Source organism: Lactuca sativa, chromosome 9, assembly GCF_002870075.4.
Source record: "Lactuca sativa cultivar Salinas chromosome 9, Lsat_Salinas_v11, whole genome shotgun sequence".
Classification (NCBI taxonomy): Eukaryota; Viridiplantae; Streptophyta; class Magnoliopsida; order Asterales; family Asteraceae; genus Lactuca; species Lactuca sativa.
Genome location: NC_056631.2, coordinates 80,959,025 through 80,978,706, shown reverse-complemented (window position 1 = coordinate 80,978,706; position 19,682 = coordinate 80,959,025). Strand labels below are relative to the sequence as shown.

General features: G+C 33.5%; 2 protein-coding genes and 3 non-coding genes across 5 annotated transcripts; 1 reads left to right on the top strand and 4 right to left on the bottom strand.

Moving 5' to 3' along the window:
* Positions 1 to 822: 822 nt before the first annotated feature.
* Positions 823 to 934, bottom strand: LOC111885420 (small nucleolar RNA snoR97). Its single transcript, XR_002848093.1, has one exon. It is a non-coding gene; the product is annotated as a small nucleolar RNA snoR97 (small nucleolar RNA).
* Positions 935 to 1,302: 368 nt separating this feature from the next.
* Positions 1,303 to 1,391, bottom strand: LOC111885421 (small nucleolar RNA U36a). The gene has a single exon (XR_002848094.1). It is a non-coding gene; the product is annotated as a small nucleolar RNA U36a (small nucleolar RNA).
* Positions 1,392 to 1,622: 231 nt separating this feature from the next.
* On the bottom strand, positions 1,623 to 1,776 carry LOC111885422 (small nucleolar RNA snoR134). The gene has a single exon (XR_002848095.1). It is a non-coding gene; the product is annotated as a small nucleolar RNA snoR134 (small nucleolar RNA).
* A 3,450-nt stretch (positions 1,777 to 5,226) lies between these two features.
* On the top strand, positions 5,227 to 16,121 carry LOC111885406 (protein FAR1-RELATED SEQUENCE 5-like). Its single transcript, XM_052767741.1, has 3 exons — positions 5,227 to 5,384; positions 14,271 to 15,805; positions 16,036 to 16,121. The coding sequence occupies exons 1-3, from the start codon at positions 5,227 to 5,229 to the stop codon at positions 16,119 to 16,121; spliced, it is 1,779 nt and encodes a 592-aa protein (XP_052623701.1).
* An 82-nt stretch (positions 16,122 to 16,203) lies between these two features.
* LOC128129027 (protein FAR1-RELATED SEQUENCE 5-like) lies at positions 16,204 to 17,250 on the bottom strand. The gene has a single exon (XM_052767740.1). It carries the CDS (start codon positions 17,248 to 17,250, stop codon positions 16,204 to 16,206), a length of 1,047 nt encoding a protein of 348 aa, XP_052623700.1.
* Between the last annotated feature and the right edge of the window lie 2,432 nt (positions 17,251 to 19,682).

Here is a 19,682-nt window from a genome sequence, read left to right as displayed (position 1 = left end):
TTTGATATTGATTAAGGAGATGATTCCAGTTTCCAACTGCTCATATTCAGAATTTATTGATTCGAATCTTCTCATGCAACCTCAACTCTAAGAAGCAAAAGAAGGAGATTCGAGAGCACATTATATGGTGGATAGAAGTGAGGAAATATTTAATAAGTGTTGCTTATATTTGTAGATAACCTCAACATCCGAATGACTCTTCACAAAGGGGGGTAAATGTTGAGGTTATGTTTTGTTGTGGATCAATCTGAAGTAGATTATCATGCTAAATTTGTTTTGTCCGAAGTAGTGGAGCTTATCTAAAGTAATTTTTTATACCAAATTTGTTGGTAGAACTTATTAAGCTCCATCGGTATGGTTTTTATCACGTGGTCTATGCAGGGCCGGTCCATAGAGTTTTCATGTCCTAGGGCAAACATACAAAATAATGCCCCTACGTTTAATTCTTTAAATGACCTTTGTTAAATGTGAGATTTAATAACAATTACTATGAATTAATAACAATAGTAGGCTAAATCTGTAGTTTTCTCCAATAGAAATAATGACCATAAATGATAGAAATGACTAAAATTTACAAAGTAATACAATTTTAAAATTATTCCTTTTTTTTTTTATCTCTTTTGCAATCTTAATTACCAATCTTCCATACCCTCAAAGAATATATCCAACAAAACATCCAAACAACAATCCAATGCATCATTAAATGGCTTCAGGTTTAGGTAGTAGTCTAGATTAAAGAAAAATTAGTAGCAAAACTTTTTTATAAGCACAATTAGATGTTGAAAACAATTATCAAAATGAAAAAAAAAAATAACAACAACAACAACTTGTGTTGTCATTTAACTCCAATTTCAATAATGTTATCTTACAAAAGTTGAAGTTGATAACAAAACATTGTTGCCTGATTTTTCAGACTCTAGGTCCATTATATATTTCAGAGCAAGAGTTTTGTTTAAGCTCAATAAATTATAGTAAATTAACAACATCAAGTAAAAACTCATTTAACAACAGAGATTAATTGATATCCTCAGATTCACAGTTGAATCTGTTGAATAACAAGTCAATTAAAATGCAACACCAGAATGTGGTTCTCTCTGTGTAACAAACCCTTGGATCGACCATAGCTCATACATTTCTAAGTCAAGTCTCATTAAAACAACTCTAATAGTCGTGGATATTCTAAAGGAGATCCAACTTAAAGCTCTACACTCAATCATCACTGAAACAGTTTAACAAAATCGTCAAACTAAACTAAATCAAACATACAAATCCAAACGTATAATGTTTATTCTGACATAAAATCGGCTCATATTAAGAAATGCAACCATTTTGTGTCTTTTACTTCATTGGTCATTCTCAGAAGCACGACAAAATCGATCGAGTCAATGCTGAGACACAAATAAATCAATAAAAGATGAAAATAATTAGAGTAAATATAGCAGGTGTTTTTAGTGAAAAACGAATGGTAAAAGAATAGACATCCATGTTAACACCACCTAATATTAACTATATGCATCCATTACTAAACCTCTTTCCAAATTCCGATAAAAATTAAGGGAAAAAACTTGAGGTGTGGCGAGACAGTGCATATGAAATAAGTAAAGTAAGACCTAGATTTGATCAAATGTATTCGTCGATTTGACTCAGAAATGGCCATCGAGAAAGGTAGAAAAACATGAACTACAACACTTGACGGCTATATATCTGATTTAGCACCGGCATTAGAGCTTTCTTCTTCATCCGTATCATTTTTTCCGAGATGCCTAGGTGCTACAAGAAATTTAAAACCCTAGAAGCAAACAATAACTCTGATAAGAAAAACTCATGATGTAGTTATTTTGTATTGAGATGGAATTGTGAGGCTGTGAACCAAGAGCTTGAGAAGTATATTAGGCATGGATGGCGTGTGTTTTTTTGCCATCTACTTTTCTTCTTGTCTCCTCATATTCTTCTAGTGCAATAAGTAGGCGTGAGATTTTATTTTTAAGTTTGCTTGAATTCCCGCTTTCACCTCCCCCTTTTCATGAATGGACTTCATTATGTATCTTGGATCAAGCCCAAATTAAAGAATACTCATAACAGGTTCTAAAAAATTGATGCCCCTATTTTTTTCTGCCCTGGGCCATGGCCCAGCTCGCCCTGGGCTTTGGCCGGCCCTAGGTCTATGTTGCTCCTAACTAATTGTGCATGTTTGTTTAAGTTGTTTGTTATGCTTTTATGTCTGTATCCACGTGTAACATTATACTTGTGTGTGTGTGTGTATATATATATATATATATATATATATATATATATATATATATATGTTGGACTAGATTTCTAAGCTCGTAAATAAAATTGATATATACTTCAATTGACAGTAGCACTGTCCTTTTAGGTTACCCTCAAACCTAGCAATTGGACATGATGACTTTTAGAGAAAGAGGTTAATTTATTATTTGATTAATAAAAGAAGTTTAGTAATATATTATGAAAATAATATATTAATTAGAAAATGTGTTATTTAATTAATAATTAATCAAAAATTAATTTGAATTAATTTTGGGATTAATTTGATTAAATAAAAGTACAGTGACTGTTTGGTTATTTATTGAAAGTTGAGGAATGAAAGCTCTAAAATCTCATGGGATGAGGTGGATGAAAATCCTCTAGGGCAAGCCTAGAAGATTTCGTCTAAGGCCCCTTGGATAAGGAGATTGGACTGCTTGGTCTGTAAGTAATTCAATCTAGGGCTTATCCCTTAAACCCTAGCTTTGGCCCCAAGATTCCTCAACTATATAAAGGACCCTAGTCTTTAGAATTCCGGTCACTCATCATTCCAAGGGAAGAGCCTAAATTTATACCTCCCCTCTCCTCCTTCAAGTCATCTTCTTGCTAGCTTGGGTGTGATTCTATTAGAGGCACGACATTTGTGGTGCTAGCTTCTAAGAGATCTATAACAAGGTATGTAATCCTAAAACCCTTTTGTGTTTTCCGAAAATTGTCTAGGGTTTCTTATTTTTGATGTTCATAGTTATAGGTTCAATAGTGAAAACATAGATCTTTAGGTAGCATGTGAACTTAAGAGTTTTTGTTTTGCATAAAACCTATCAATGGTATTAGAGATTTTTGGTTTGTTTTCAATTGAATTGTTATAATTTTTGAATTAGATCAATTAGGATTTATGGACATTAAACCCTAAAATGCATAAATTTCGACTATGGTTAGGGTTTTTCGAAACCCTAGCCCATCCCCCTTGGATTTCAAAATTTTTGGCTAGGGCTTTATAACCCTAGCCTTCCTCCCCAAGTTTTCAAAAAAGACAAGGTGTTTAGGGTTTCCAAATTTTCGTAATTATTATTTTACTTGTCTAAAAAGAAATAATTAAAATTATAATAAATCTTATACCTTAATTTTCGAAAATTAGAGGGTAAGGATTAGGATTAAATTATTTGATTAATTTAACTGGTTAATCCTTATCAAAATTTATATTTTATTTATTTTTTAAATTAATAGATAAATATTAAATTATTTGGTTTATTTTAAATTTAAATTAATAGTTTATTAATTTCCAAAATTTAAACAATAAACCTTATATTTTGAAAAAATTTAAATACATCTTATATATAATATTAAATGATTAATTACTATATGTATAAGAATTAGTCAGTCAAATCGCTAGTATGTCTCATTCACGAAGCTGATCTATAAGAGGGGTATAAGTAGGGGTGAGCGCGGTACGGTTCGGTGCGGTTATTAACTAAAACTTCACCACTAACCGCAAATGCGGTTAATCCATTTTCAAAACCGCATGGTGCGGTTATTTTTGCAGTGCGGTTAGACGGTTATTTTTGCGGTGCGGTTTTGTTTTTTTGTGTTGCGGTTATTAACTGCATGAATTTGGTGTCGTTATTTTGTGTAGTTTTTAACTACAATTTAGAGCTTAAACGATTTTAAGGGTTCAAACATATTACTTGTAATAATATAAAAAACCTTAAGGTATAAGAAAATTAACTTAAATCACAAACAACTAATATCTTAAAAACATCAAACCAATAGTAAGTAACAATAAATATCTTAAAATTGTCTAATTTCACTATTTTTTAAAGTTAAACATAAATACTTTTGTCTTCTAGTATTTATCCATCTTTCATCCATGAAACCTGTCTTATTTTTAATATTTAATATGTTAATAATTAATAAAAAAAAAATTGTATATAATATATACGGTGCGGTGCGGTTTTTTTTTGCGGTTTTTGAAAACCAATAACCGCACCGCACCACAAGTTTCTGGTTTTTGGAAAAAAAAAAAAGAAAACCTCACCATTGGTTTTTATTGCGGTTGCGGTTTATTAGTTGCTGTTTATGCGGTTAATTTTTGTTGCGGTGCGGTTTTTGCTCATCCCTAGGTATAAGGAAAGTGCCTATAAAATAGTAGTTGAATGAGTATCCACTCTCATCCAGCTATTCCTTGATTGGTAAAGGGTCATTAGCAGAACGGATTTGATAGGACAACTAAATCTCATTAAAATTATAATGCTATTAAAAGTAATAGAACCATTTTATTTAAAATCCCATATCTAGTTACTTTAGGAAAAATGTGAATTAGTATGCTAAGCCATCAAATTGCACATTACACTTTATAATTCGTTAGTGAAGCGTGTGTGGTTAACCAGCACATTAATAAGGACTAATAAAGAGTTGTAATAGGTATCTCATAAATTATCATTCTTGATGAAGCGTGTGTGGTTTACCAGTACATCAATTGAGATGATAAATGACAATGAGGTTACCAAGCACATTTGCATTGTTATTCACATGTTGTTTGTGATCATCGGTATCCCAATCACAAATAGAAGAGCATAATATGAGATTAAACATGCCATTAAATAGTTTCAATGAATCTCGAAAGACCTAGGAATTTCACTTAATTTTAATTTTATTTTTTTGGTGAAATAGGTAAATCGTCATTTACCTACCTTTATAAAATTTACAATTTGATTACGACATCTCTTTTCTAAGTTGTGAATTATATAGTTGGGTCCTAGCCTTAATATTTTATTTTGGGTTACTATATTAAGGATTATTCTTGTATAACTAAAATTACCTTCTTTTTATAGATATATACTCCAACTGATGCTTATGGTTCCTCCTCCTCCAACAACCATAACTTCTCGTTGTTGTCCATCTACTTAAAGGTGACATTTGATGGCACCAACTACAAAGACTGAATGCGCAACATCAAGAATGGCCATTTGTTTCGAGAACAATGATTATGTCCTTGAAAAAGAACTAAATGAAATCGACAAAAAGAATGCAATTCCTAAAGAATTAGCCTCCTACAAGAAACATTATGATGATGCAACAAAAGTTGTTTGCATCATGGTCGCTGCTATGACCCCTAGGTTGTAGAGATTTTATGAAGGCTACTGGCTATATGAGATGAACAAGGATCTTGTGGAAAAGTTCCACAAGTGATCTCGTCAAGAAAAATACGAGGTGGTCAAAGCCTCATGGCTTGCAAGCTCAAGGAGGGAGACTTTGTTTGTGCCCATGTACAAAGGATGCAACGATACACGCAGCGCCTTGTTAGGATAAATGTACATTTTGATGATGAGTTAGCTATTAACATAGTCCTAAACTCCTTACCAAGTTGTTATGATCAGTTCATCTTGACCTATCATTTGAACAACACTAAGACCACCTTGGCTCAATTACACAATCTTCTGCAGACAGCTGAAGCAGGAATGAAGGGAAAAGGTTTAGCATCCACTCCTACTAGTGCTCCCATTCTGGCCATTGGACAAGGAAAGGGTAAAAAAGAGGAAAGGTCCTCCCAAGCAAAACAGGAAGGGAAAGTCTTATGTCGGGTCATCTAGTAATGGCCCTAAAGGAAAGTCCAGTTATGATCATCCACCCTCTTTTGGTCCAAAAGAGGCTATTTGCTTTTACTACAACGACAAGGGGCATTGGAAACGAAGTTGCCTAAAATATCTGCAAGATATCAAGGATGGCAAGGTGAAGCCATCTTCTGTAGCGATATATACTATTTTATCTAATAACTCATCATCGTCTCATTCTTAGGTCATTGATATAGGATGTGGATTTCACATTTGTTCTAATTTGCAGGGGCTAAGAAAAAAGTGAGGAGGTGGAGCACGGAAGAATGAACTCAATCATGGGGAATAGGCGATCTTCTCTGTTACCAATATTGGAGTTTATGGTCTAGTGCTTATTAGTGGTGTTTGTTTAGATTTAATAGCTTGTTGCTACTCGTCAAAGATGACACGTAACATTATTTCTTTTCATGCTTTATTCAGACAAGGTTTTAGATATTCTTTAATGATTTGAATGGTTCTATTTTTGCTTATAAAAATGGTTTTTTATGTTTGAATCTTTACCTTGTGATGGTGTGTATGAAACCATGACGTGTGTTGATAATTAAGGCAATAATTTTTTTCATATTGATTCGTCTAATGGTGTAGACAAAGTTTGATTGTGGCATTGTCGTCTTAGACACATTAACAAGAAACGTATTGCCCAACTCAAAAAAGATGGAGTGTTGGAATCATTTGACCTAAGTTCAGATGATACATGTGAATCTTGTCTTTTAGGAAAGATGACAAAATCACCTTTCACTGGATCTTGTGAAAGAGGTGAAGGTTTGTTGGATCTTATACATACAGATGTGTGTGGACCCTTCAGATCATCCACAAGGGATGCTAATCGACTCTATGTGACTTTTACAGATGATTATAGTAGATATGGTTATATCTACTTAATCGAGCATAAGTGAGAAACCTTTGGAAAGTTCAAAGAGTTTAAACAAGAAGTCGAGAATCAATTAGGCTGGAAGATAAAGATGATTAGATCCGATAGAGGTGGAGAGAATCTTAGTATCGATTTCAACGACTATCTAAAGAAATGTGGAATAGTTTCACAATTGACTCCTCCTAAGACATCACAATTAAATGGTGTAGTTGAGATGCATAATCGGACCTTGTTATACATGGTTCGTTCCATGACGAGTCATGCTTCACATCCAATTCACTTTTGTGGGTATTCCTTAGAGACATCCACCCACATCCTCAATCTTGTCCCTACAAAGAAGGTTGCCAAAACACCTCACGAGATGTAGATGGGGAAAGATCCCTCGTTAGCATATATCAAAGTCTAGGTTTTTGAAGTTTTCGTGAGACGAAAGACTCAAGATAAGCTAGCAGCTAGAAGTGAGATGTGTATTTTCATTGGTTACCTAAAGCAATCATTTTGATATTTGTTCTACAGACCTAGTGGAAATGTGGTCTTTGTAGCACGAATAGGAGGAGAGAGAGAGAGAGAGAGAGAGAGAGAGAGAGAGAGCTCATATTCAAAGAGGACAATGGGAGTACCATTGACCTTGAAAAAATTCAAGAGTCAACTAATGAAGGAACCTTAGATGATATTAGCACTCAACCAGAGGAATAGATTCATGTTGAACTGATAGACAAGTCATTACCTCTCAGGCGTTCCAGTAAAGTTTGCATGTCACCTGAGTTCTATGGCTTCCATATTACTATAGACGGTGACACATTTTTCAGTGATAGGACATTGATAAATTTGGATGAGCCATCTAACTACAAGGAAACAATGGCAGGCCCTGAGGCTACTAAACGGATAGAGGTAATAGACAGCGAGATCAAGTCCATGTATGACAACCAAGTTTGGAATTTGGTTGATAATGTACCAAGTCAAAAGACAGTTGGGTTCAAATGGATCTTCAAGTAAAAGACCGACATAGATGGAAATGTACACACCTTCAAGGTTCGACTGGTTACGAAGGGATTCACTCAAACCCCAGGGGTTGACTATGATGAGACCTTCTCACCAGTAGCCAAGATAAAATCTATTAGGATAATTCTCTCCATAGTTGCCTTTCATGACTATGGAATTTGTCAGATGGATGTCAAACCCACTTTCCTTAACGGGTAGTTGGCTAAAGATGTTTACATGAGTCAGCTAGAGGGTTTTTTAGATACAAAGTTTCGAAATAGAGTGTGTAAGATTGAGAAATCCATCTATGGATTGAAACAATCATCTCGTAGTAGGAATCTTTGCTACCATGAGAAGTCAAAGAGTTCGGTTTCTCTAGGAGTGAAGATGAGTTGTGTGTGTATATCAAAGCTAGTGGGAGTATAATGAATTTCCTGGTGTTGTATGTCGCTGACATACTTCTCATGGGAAACGACATTCCAACTTTTCAAGAAGTTAAGTCTTGGCTTGGAAAGTGTTTTGTCATGAAAGACCCTGGAGAAGCAGCCTATATTCTCGGGATAAGAATCTTGAAAGATAGAAAGAGGAGACTAATTGGACTCTATCAAAGTAAATACTTGGATAAAGTACTAAAGAGGTTTAGTATGGAAAATTCCAAGAAATAAGAGCTACCTATCCAGATCAATACCAAATTAAGTAAGACTAAAAGCCCTAGTACAGATGAAGAGATAGTTGATATGAGTCGGGTACCTTATGCTTTGGTTGTAGGGTCAATCATCTACGTTGTGACATGTACTCGCTCTAATGTGTCTTTTACCTTGATCATGTTCAGTCGCTATCAGGGAAACCCCGGTAAAGCTCATTAGACAGCGGTTAAAAACATTCTCAAGTATTTGTAGAGGACGAAGGACATGCTTTTAGTCCTTGGTGGCAGTAATATATTGAGTGTGAGTGGGTACAGTGACGCCACTTTTCAGACAGACAGAGACAACTTTTGTTCTCAGTCAGGCTGGTAGTTCACTCTAAATAATGGATCAGTAACTTGGAAGAGTACCAAACAGAATACAATGGTTGATTCGGCCTGCGAATCAGAGTACATAGCTGCAAGTGAAGCATTTAAGGAAGCGGCTTGGTTGAAGAACTTCATCGGAGATCTTGGAGTTATCCCAACCATTCAGGAGCCAATGGAACTTTTCTGCGATAATGAAGGAGCGGTTGCCTTGACTAAGGAACCAAGAGATCCTAGAAATTCAAGACGTATCGACAGAAAGTATCATTACATCATACATAGGGTGGAAGAAGGTCACTTCATCGTAAAGAATGTATTATCAGAAGAGAATTTTGCAGATCCTTTGACGAAGGCTCTGAGTAGGGTCAAGCACGGTCAGCATGTCAGGAGCATTGGTCTGAGAGATGATATTAGTTTTTAGTAGTTAGATAGTTAGTTTGAAACTTGAAATAAAATAAATGTAATTGATTATTAGTGATTAAATGATGGAGAATTATTTATGAGTTTGTTTACTGCCTTTTGTTAATTATTTATTTGTGTTTCATTTTGCATGTTTTACTTCCCAAATAATATGATTATTCAAATTCCACAGTCGCTCGTATTTTTTGAAGTAAGTAGTGAATTAAGACTGTCATGAATTGGTTTCTAGATTGTCTAAGGGAGTTAGACATAGCAATAGAATTGTTGCAATGTTCATGAGTACTTAGACAATAGAGATTTAAGTGTTGGATGAACCCACGCTCAGATAATTACTTCATGGAGTTTATCACTGGTAATTCTGAGACGATAATATCTTATGATCTTGAAACGAAGATATATGAGTTGTAATTTACAAGTTGGTTGTACATTGGTAATACGTAAGCGCATCATTAACTTGATGTTATAAAGTGTATTGTCATGCATGATTTGATGAGTAAAAGATGCAAGCATATGAGTCAAAGTTTATTCGTTCCTTTTGCCATGACAGGAAAAGTTATATCTTTGGGCCAATCAGTAATTTGGTCTTGACTTATAGTGTTGGTCCCATTCAAGACTAAATTGGTGTGTTCGATTGGAAGTCCTATATCATCACAAATCAGAAATCGTGAAACAAAGTCTTGGACAATGAGATTGATTCTATTCCATGTGTCATGTCTGAATGATATCTTGCAGAACGAAGGATTATATGATCACTTATCTTAGGACACGTAACTGACTGGGTTAGAGTTCAGCAGTGGCTTTTGGAAGCTGCAATTTGCTAATCAATTCAAAAGTTGTACTGGTAGTTATAGTTATAGACTTATCCAAGTGGGAGATTGTTGGATTAGATGTTTAAGCCCATAACTAAAATTGGTATATATACTTGAATTGATAGTAGCACAGTCCTTTTGGGTTGCCCTCAAACCTAGCAATTGGACAGGATGACTTTTAGAGAGAGAGGTTAATTTATTATTTGATTAATAAAAGAAGTTTAGTAATATATTATGAAAATAATATATTAATTAGAAAATGTGTTATTTAATTAATAATTAATCAAAAATTAATTTGAATTAATTTTGGGATTAATTTGATTAATTAAAAGTACAGTGATTGTTTGGTGGATGAAAATCCTCTAGGGAAAGCCTAGAAAATTTCGTCCAAGGCTCCTTGGATAAGGAGATTGGACTGCTTGGTCTCCAAGTAATTCAATCTAGGGCTTATCCCTTAAACCCTAGCTTTGGCCCCAAGATTCCTCAACTATATAAAGGACCCTAGTCCTTAGAATTTTGGCCACTCATCATTCCAAGGGAAGAGTCTAAATTTATACCTCCCCTCTCCTCCTTCAAGTCATCTTCTTGCTAGCTTGGGTGTGATTCCATTAGAGGCACGACATTTTTGGTGCTAGCTTCCAAGAGATCTACAACAAGGTATGTAATCCTAAAACCCTTTTGTGTTTTTCGAAAATCGCCTAGGGTTTCTAGGGTTTCTTAGTTTTGATGTTCATAGTTATAGGTTTAATAGTTAAAATATAGATCTTTAGGTTGCATTTGAACTTAAGAGTTATTGTTTTGCATAAAACCTATATATATATATATATATATATATATATATATATATATATATATATATATATATATATATATGATCAAATGAGAACAACTAAAGAGTTGAGAACGCAAGAATAGATGTGGACCATTTAAATACTTAGATCTAAGGTTATTATTAAATAGACAGTTTATGAAAAATTCTAAAACTAATGGTATTAAAATGTAACTTTTAAATGATTAAAATGGCATAATAGGAATTGCAACTTTACCTATTTCCTACAATTTCTCACCATCTCATTGAGTGGAGAAACATCCTTGATGGTCCCATGATAATCAATGAGGTGTGCAATTGGGCTAAAAAATGCAAACAAAAAAAAAGACTTTTTTCTTTAAGGTGGACTTCGATGAGGACTTCAATTCAATTAGTTGGAGCTATTTGGATTTGGTGATGCAGCAAATGGTCTTTGGCTGTAAATGGAGATTTTGGATGAATAAGTGTCTCTCTTCTTCAAGGGACTCAAACCTTATCAACGGTTCCACCTAGAAAGAATTCCCAATTACAAAAGGGGTCCATCAAAGGGGATCCTCTTTCCCCTTTTTATTTATAATTTCAATTGAGGGGCTTAATGTAGTCATGAAATCTGTTTGCAAGAAGTCACTATTCCAAGGGGTTAAAATTCCTAACAACGGGCCTTCAATTTCACACCTTTTTTATGTCGACGATGCTCTTTTCATGAGGGATTGGTCCCTTTCAAATTTCACGAATTTAGCTAGGATCCTTCATTGCTTCCACGTGGCTTCCGATCTCAAAGTCAATTTCCACAAATCTAAAGTTTATGAGATCAGGACATCGGTTGATGAAATTACTAATTGTGCTCTTATCATTGGTTGTGAGGCCTCTACATTTCCTTTTTACATATTTAGGTGTTCCCCTGGGCGCCAACATGAATTTAAAGAGGAATTGGAATTTGGTCATTGAAAAGGTGCAAAAGAGGCTTTTTTTCTTGGAAATTCAGATTCCTCTCATTTGGAGATCGTCTAACCTTAACCAGATCAGTCTTCTGTTATACTATTTCTCCTTATTTAAAGCTCCCTTGTCGGTTATTGAAAGGCTTGAAAAAATTAGTAGGAATTTTCTAGGGGGGCACCGATGATATATATATATATATATATATATATATATATATATATATATATGTATATATATATATATATATATATATATATATATATATACTAGCCGTCTACCCGTGCAAAGTGGCGGACAGCGAATAATTTGATATCTTTAGAGTTAAAACCGTTTTGCGTTCACTTCGAAAAATGAATATTAAATGACATCTATTTTTCAAGAGCATTACCATACCATATTAAGGGGGTGTTTGGCTAAGCTTTTTTAAAACAACTTATTAGGTTCCACATCACTATAAGTTAAAAAAGTGTTTGGATTAAAATAACTTATTCCGGTAGGGAACCTCTAATACGTCATTTTTTCATAAGTTACCTTACACTTACTTATTAACTTATAAGCTAATAAACTAATAAGCAATAAGTTTTTTTTGCCAAACACCCCCTAAATGGTTATTACTTCCATTTATACATACCCAAACCACTTGTATTGTTTATCGTCCTCTTTTTTTTTCGTTTTTCTTAATTATTTTATTAATTTAATGTCCTACTAAGTAAAATGCTAAAAAATATAAATAATAGTTTATAAAAATAAACCTTTAGAATATCAGGTGTTGTGATTCAAAAGTCGATACTCAGGTGTTAACTTGTTCATTGTGATTTTAAACCAAGTTTGGTCACAAATTAAAACATTTTCAACGATGGTATGTAATTCAAGGATTCATATTGATTTAGGTTCTCGAAACCTTAAAATATTGAACAAAATCTATATAGAACCTTATAATAAGGACAATAATCACCGTATTCAGGAATTCCATTTGATGAAACTTGATATTATAAGGACCAATGATGAAAAAGGTTTCATTTTAGACTAAACAAGATGAAAAATATACAAACTACCTTAATCATGTCAAAACTTGTGTTTAATCGTTCTTTATTGCAAAAGTAAGATGCCAAAATATACAAACTAATGATAATACAATGCTCTAACTGGCCCTCTTGGTTGAGTTCTTTGAACCTGCAAAACCAACACATTAAAGAAACATAGTAAAAACCTTTTTAGGAACAAACCTGATATACTAAAGCCTTCACCCAATATATTTATAAGATAAAAATACAAAAAGTTAAAAATGATGAAATCAATTACAAGTAAGGATTAAAATAAAAACCTATTAAGAAAGAGTCATCTGCAGGAGGGATATTTGAATCAACATGTACTTTCTGATGGTTTCAAATTTTGAATTATCCGAAATTCAGGGAAGGAGATAGAATTTGTTGAGAAATATTAGGATTCAAAATACAGGTTAAAATTTAATAATATTTTATTGATGACTACTTGTACTATTAGGTTAATGATTTGAACATCTTAAAAAAATAATATTATTATATTCAATCTATTTTTAGAAATAGTAAGATTTCTTTTATAAGATAGTAATATATATATATATATATATATATATATATATATATATATATATATATATATATATATATATATATATATGGAAAAAGGAATATATGGCTGTAAGGTATTTAAGCTTAGGTATAGAATATGAAAACCGACGTCGTTTAGTTGGTAAACAATCAAATTCTTTAATTGATTTCCCGGTTTCTTAGAATAATGTTTCTTTCCTTCTTTCAATCTCAGCATGCACGATCATTCTTTATTGACTAATCATCTTCAACCCTAATTCGGCAATCGGTTCCTTATCTTCTCGTGTCGTCTTTTTCGATTGTACATCGGTTGTTCCAGGTTGACTGAAAAAACATAAGTAATGATAGATTGATCGAACTTTTTTCTTCTCGTACCGTCTTTTTCCATTTTATATCTCCGTTTCAGTTTGATTGGAAAATCGTAAGTGGTTATAGATTGATTGAACTTTTTAAAGATAGTATAAATTGATTCTTAATTCATTAACTCGTTAATTTTTCTATAGCGATCGTCTTCTTTAAATTCACATCCCATGTTTCAGGTAGTAGTCAAATCGTTCCCAGTCATTAATCAAATTGTTCTAGGTACTAATTAGTTTGTGCAGTGTATAATTGATGAAAATAAACAAATTAAAGTGTGTACACTTATGCGATGTGACAGGTAATATGATAACATAAGCCATGATTCATTTATTGTGCTAAAATCCCAATAAATTTCTTTATAGAAAAGAAAAACGAAAGATCAATGATGTATATTGCAAGTATTAGGAAAATAATAGGAATTACTCTGTTTTTCTCTTCTTTAATTGTATAAAGCACATATTAAATTATGAAGAGTACATACTGGAAGAAAATAATTTTTATTTGCACCATACTAAATTATACTATGTTTGACAGCTTTACCGTTTATATTTCTAGCTATAATTTTTTTTTTTAAATCTTAATTCTTGTGTTTATATGCCCTACAGGTCATTCACTATGAACACAGACATTCGACTAGCAGATGACACTACTGAAATACATATGGTTGAAGAAATTGATGCAAATAGTTATTTTGAATCAACCTTAGAGTGTGAGAAAATAATTGATGTCAATGTAAATCTTGGTCATGATGGAGATGAAAGTATCATGGGAAAGGTTTTTAATACACCTCATGATGCCTATACGTTTTATAATCAATATGCTTTTTTACATGGATTTGGTATACGAATTCATTGGGACTATAAAAATAAGACGACAAATGAGGCTTACCGTAAGATGTACGTTTGCAATAAAGAAGGGTTTAAAAGATCGAAGACTAATAGTTCATGTGTGGGTGCAAAGAAACGACGTAGAGATTTGAGGACCGGATGTCAAGCAATGCTTCGAATTTCAAAAGGAAAAGATGGGTTATGGTTTGTGGACATGTTTAACGATACCCACAATCATGAGTTGAGCACTACACCTACAAAAGTAATGAAGCATCGTTCTCTTGGGAAGTTACATCATTCATTGGCATGTAAATCTCTTATGATAGAACTTGGTCAATCGGGGTTAAAGCCTTCTCAAATTAAAAAAGTTGTTAATGCAATGAAAACGCCACAGGACATTGATGTTACTTCAAAGCAATGTGTGGATGTCTTATCTGAGCAACGAAGACAATACAAAGGTAAGGAGTTTTATGGGCTTATCAAACATTTTCAAGATAAAGCATTAGTAGATGTTAACCAGTATTTTGTTGTGGATTTATTTGAGGATGGGTCACCTCGAAATATTTTTTGGGCCGATGGAAGATCAAGGGATGCGTATACTAAATTCAGAGATGTTGTTGTGTTTGATGTTACATACATGACGAACAAACTTAAGATGCCATTTTCTCCATTTGTTGGGGTGAACCATCATGGTCAAACCATACTGTTTGGTGGTGCATTGCTAGAAAATGAAAAAGAAGAAACTTTCCGATGGTTATTTGAGCATCTTTTAAAGTGCATGTTCAACAAGCACCCATCTGCAATGATAACCGATCAAGATAAGGCTATAGGTAATGCAATAAAAAAAGTGTTTCCAAACACTCGACATCGCTACTGTGCATGCCATATTAAGAAGCATGGGCTTGAACATCTTCGACCGCTGGTAGCCCATTATAGTGATTTTAAGGAGTCTTATACACGATGGGTAAAAAGTGATACAATTGAAGAATTTGAAAAAGATTGGGAAGTTATGTGTAGTAAATATCACCTTGAAAATTATTGTTGGATCACCGATATGTATAACCAACGAAAACATTGGGTTAAAGCCTACTTGAAGGATGTTTTTTTTGCTGACATGACAACTAGTGGACGAAGTGAGAGCATTCATTCCTTTTTTGATGGATTTGTTAATTCCAAGACTATGTTGAACGAGTTTGTAGTTCAATATGATAAAGCAATTGAATCTCGAAGATCCGTTGAAGAAGATGAAGACTTTAAGACAATGAACTCGAAGCCAATTCTATCTTCTATTCATCCAATTGAAGCAAAAGCAGGTGAATGTTATACCAGAAATATTTTTGAGATTTTTAAAAAAGAATGGATAGAAGCTACGCAAAATTTAACTCATGAGACACTTGGCCAACCCTATATTTGATTTCTTCTGTACATTTGTTTAATGTCTCATGAGTTAAATTTTGCGTAGCTTCTATCCATTCTTTTTTAAAAATCTCAAAAATATTTCTGGTATAACATTCACCTGCTTTTGCTTCAATTGGATGAATAGAAGATAGAATTGACTTCGAGTTCATTGTCTTAAAGTCTTCATCTTCTTCAACGGATCTTCGAGATTCAATTGCTTTATCATATTGAACTACAAACTCGTTCAACATAGTCTTGGAATTAACAAATCCATCAAAAAAGGAATGAATGCTCTCACTTCGCCCACTAGTTGTCATGCCAGCAAAAAAACATCCTTCAAGTAGGCTTTAACCCAATGTTTTCGTTGGTTATACATATCGGTGATCCAACAATAATTTTCAAGGTGATATTTACTACACATAACTTCCCAATCTTTTTCAAATTCTTCAATTGTATCACTTTTTACCCATCGTGTATAAGACTCCTTAAAATCACTATAATGGGCTACCAGCGGTCGAAGATGTTCAAGCTCATGCTTCTTAATATGCCATGCACAGTAGCGATGTCGAGTGTTTGGAAACACTTTTTTTATTGCATTACCTATAGCCTTATCTTGATCGGTTATCATTGCAGATGGGTGCTTGTTGAACATGCACTTTAAAAGATGCTCAAATAACCATCGGAAAGTTTCTTCTTTTTCATTTTCTAGCAATGCACCACCAAACAGTATGGTTTGACCATGATGGTTCACCCCAACAAATGGAGAAAATGGCATCTTAAATTTGTTCGTCATGTATGTAACATCAAACACAACATCTCTGAATTTAGTATACGCATCCCTTGATCTTCCATCGGCCCTAAAAATATTTCGAGGTGACCCATCCTCAAATAAATCCACAACAAAATATTGGTTAACATCTACTAATGCTTTATCTTGAAAATGTTTGATAAGCCCATAAAACTCCTTACCTTTGTATTGTCTTCGTTGCTCAGATAAGACATCCACACATTGCTTTGAAGTAACATCAATGTCCTGTGGAGTTTTCATTGCATTAACAACTTTTTTAATTTGAGAAGGCTTTAACCCCGATTGACCAAGTACTATCATAAGAGATTTACATGCCAATGAACGATGTAACTTCCCATGAGAACGATGTTTCATTACTTTTGTAGGTGTAGTGCTCAACTCATGATTGTGGGTATCGTTAAACATGTCCACAAACCATATCCCATCTTTTCCTTTTGAAATTCGAAGCATTGCTTGACATCCGGTCCTCAAATCTCTACGTCGTTTCTTTGCACCCACACATGAACTATTAGTCTTTGATCTTTTAAACCCTTCTTTATTGCAAACGTACATCTTACGGTAAGCCTCATTTGTCGTCTTATTTTTATAGTCCCAATGAATTCGTATACCAAATCCATGTAAAAAAGCATATTGATTATAAAACGTATAGGCATCATGAGGTGTATTAAATACCTTACAGCCATATATATATATATATATATATATATATATATATATATATATATATATATATATATATATATATATATATATATATATATATATATATATATATATATATATATATATTGAGTCGCATGGGATGTTATTCTCGGATCCAAAGATAATGGAAAGCTGGGAGTTGGATCTCTTTATGCTATGAACAGGGCTCTGTTAGTCAAATGGCTTTGGCACATCAAGGTTCACCCAAATGGTTTATAGAGTCGCATGATAGGGGGAATTCATAATCTCGACAGGAAACCAGCAGAGGTTATGGGGAAGAGGTCATTGGCTGGTACTTGGTTAGATATCATTAGAATTGGTCCGGAGTTGGAAGCTTTAGGTATACATTTTTCTTCCTTATTTGAGTCTTGCATTGGATTTGGTTCAGCACGTTGTTCTGGCATGACAATTGGACGAGTCATGGTTCATTGGCTTCTAAATTCCCGTCTCTTTTTCAGCTTGATAAAAAAAGAAATCGACGTTTGCTTCTAAGCGGTTATTTGGTAACCAACCCTCTTGGGCTTAAAAGAGAGGTACGCTTGATCCGGGTGAACTTGTTGAGCTCTTTAGTCTCAATGAGATTGTATCGTCAATGCAAACTTCGAATGGTCCAGACACTTGGAAATATAGATTGTCGAATGATAAGATTTTTCATATCCAAGATTTATGACTCCTTATCAACCTAAAGGTCTCTCGCCCTATTCAAAACCCCATTATTTGGATTCGCGTGGCCCCGCTTAATGTTATTTGTTTCATTTAGTGAGCTTGTTTGGTAGGATCCCTACGGCTGTGACCCTTGCTAAAAGAAAGGTTAATATTTCGAATATTTCCTGTCATAATTGTGACGGTGGCTTGGACGATTCTGGTCACTCCCTTCTCATGTGCCCTTTCTCTAATGGTGCTCTAGCCTCGATCTTTAACATTCTAATCAAACAATTCGATTCGATCAATGGTCTCGTGGATTTTGCTGCCCAATGGGGGAGATGTCCTAAAAACGAAAATAAAATTATTTCCATCATCTATGGTTTCTTATGCTGCGTAGGAATGCTCAAGTCTTCAATAAAGTTCAATCATCTCAGCAATATTTAGTGAATACCATCATTACTTTGGTGTTCAATTGGGTGAAATATAGAGGTTGTTACGACAATTGTAATTGGGATGTTTGGTGCCGTAAACCTTTTTTTGTAATTTTGTTTTCTTCTTTTAGATAGGTGCTTTTTAATAAAATTTTCATCGGTTCCAAAAAAAAAAAGACAAAGTCATGTGTGGTGCTTTAATGTTCTGAGCATCGATAGAAACAACAATTTTTGGAAAAATTCCCCCCGTAATATTCACAACCCACAAAAATAAACTAATTGTGATGGTTCATTCAAATAGTCAACTAAAATGAGTCAAAATGCAAATAACTCTAGACTTCAAAACCATATAATATACCAACATAACATCAATTACACTCTACATACATAAAATAAACATAATCACTGCAATTTTAATTTATTTTGTTAAAAAAAAGTCTAAATAACTTCAGGGGTTTTTAGTTTATTATAGTATTATGTTATAACTCGTGGGACCCACGGTTATAAAAATAAATAAGTTTTTATAGTACAAAGTCATAATTAATAATCAACTATAGTAAATGATTAAATATGAACAACTTGTCACAATCCCTGGTGATTTTATTACAACTTAAAAAGTCATTAACTTAAAGACCAAAATCGCATAATCCTCTCTTATTTTAAGGACGTTGAATAGATCTAAAACTAAACAAATCAACATTCTTCTTTCCTACTTGTAAATATTTAAACAACCACTAAAAACCGACAGAAAGCTTGCAAAAAATTACTTTGTGCATATATTCCATTGCTATAGCTAAATAAACCATAACTAGTTAGACTTAATCAAACATAAGAAATAAACATAATAATAATTTACATGAAGTAATCAACACGATATAAATCCAATGCCTGAAACCTAAATCGGTATCCTCGAGCCCTAAGCATATATATCCAGATTTGTAAATATTGAATCAAACCTTTCTGTTGGATCCTTGAGTGGCTTCTGACAAAGAAATACATAAACAACATGTTTAATAGTAGAAGTTACAGCTAAATTCGACAAAATACATACATTATGTTACATTACCAATAATGATGACTAAGTGAGAGAGGAATGCAGTGAACGAAGAAGACAAAAAATCTAAATTAAGAAGAAACAATATTTTAAGGGGTGCTGCTAATGTACCCCTCTCACTCACATAAAACATCACATCATGGGGTACACAA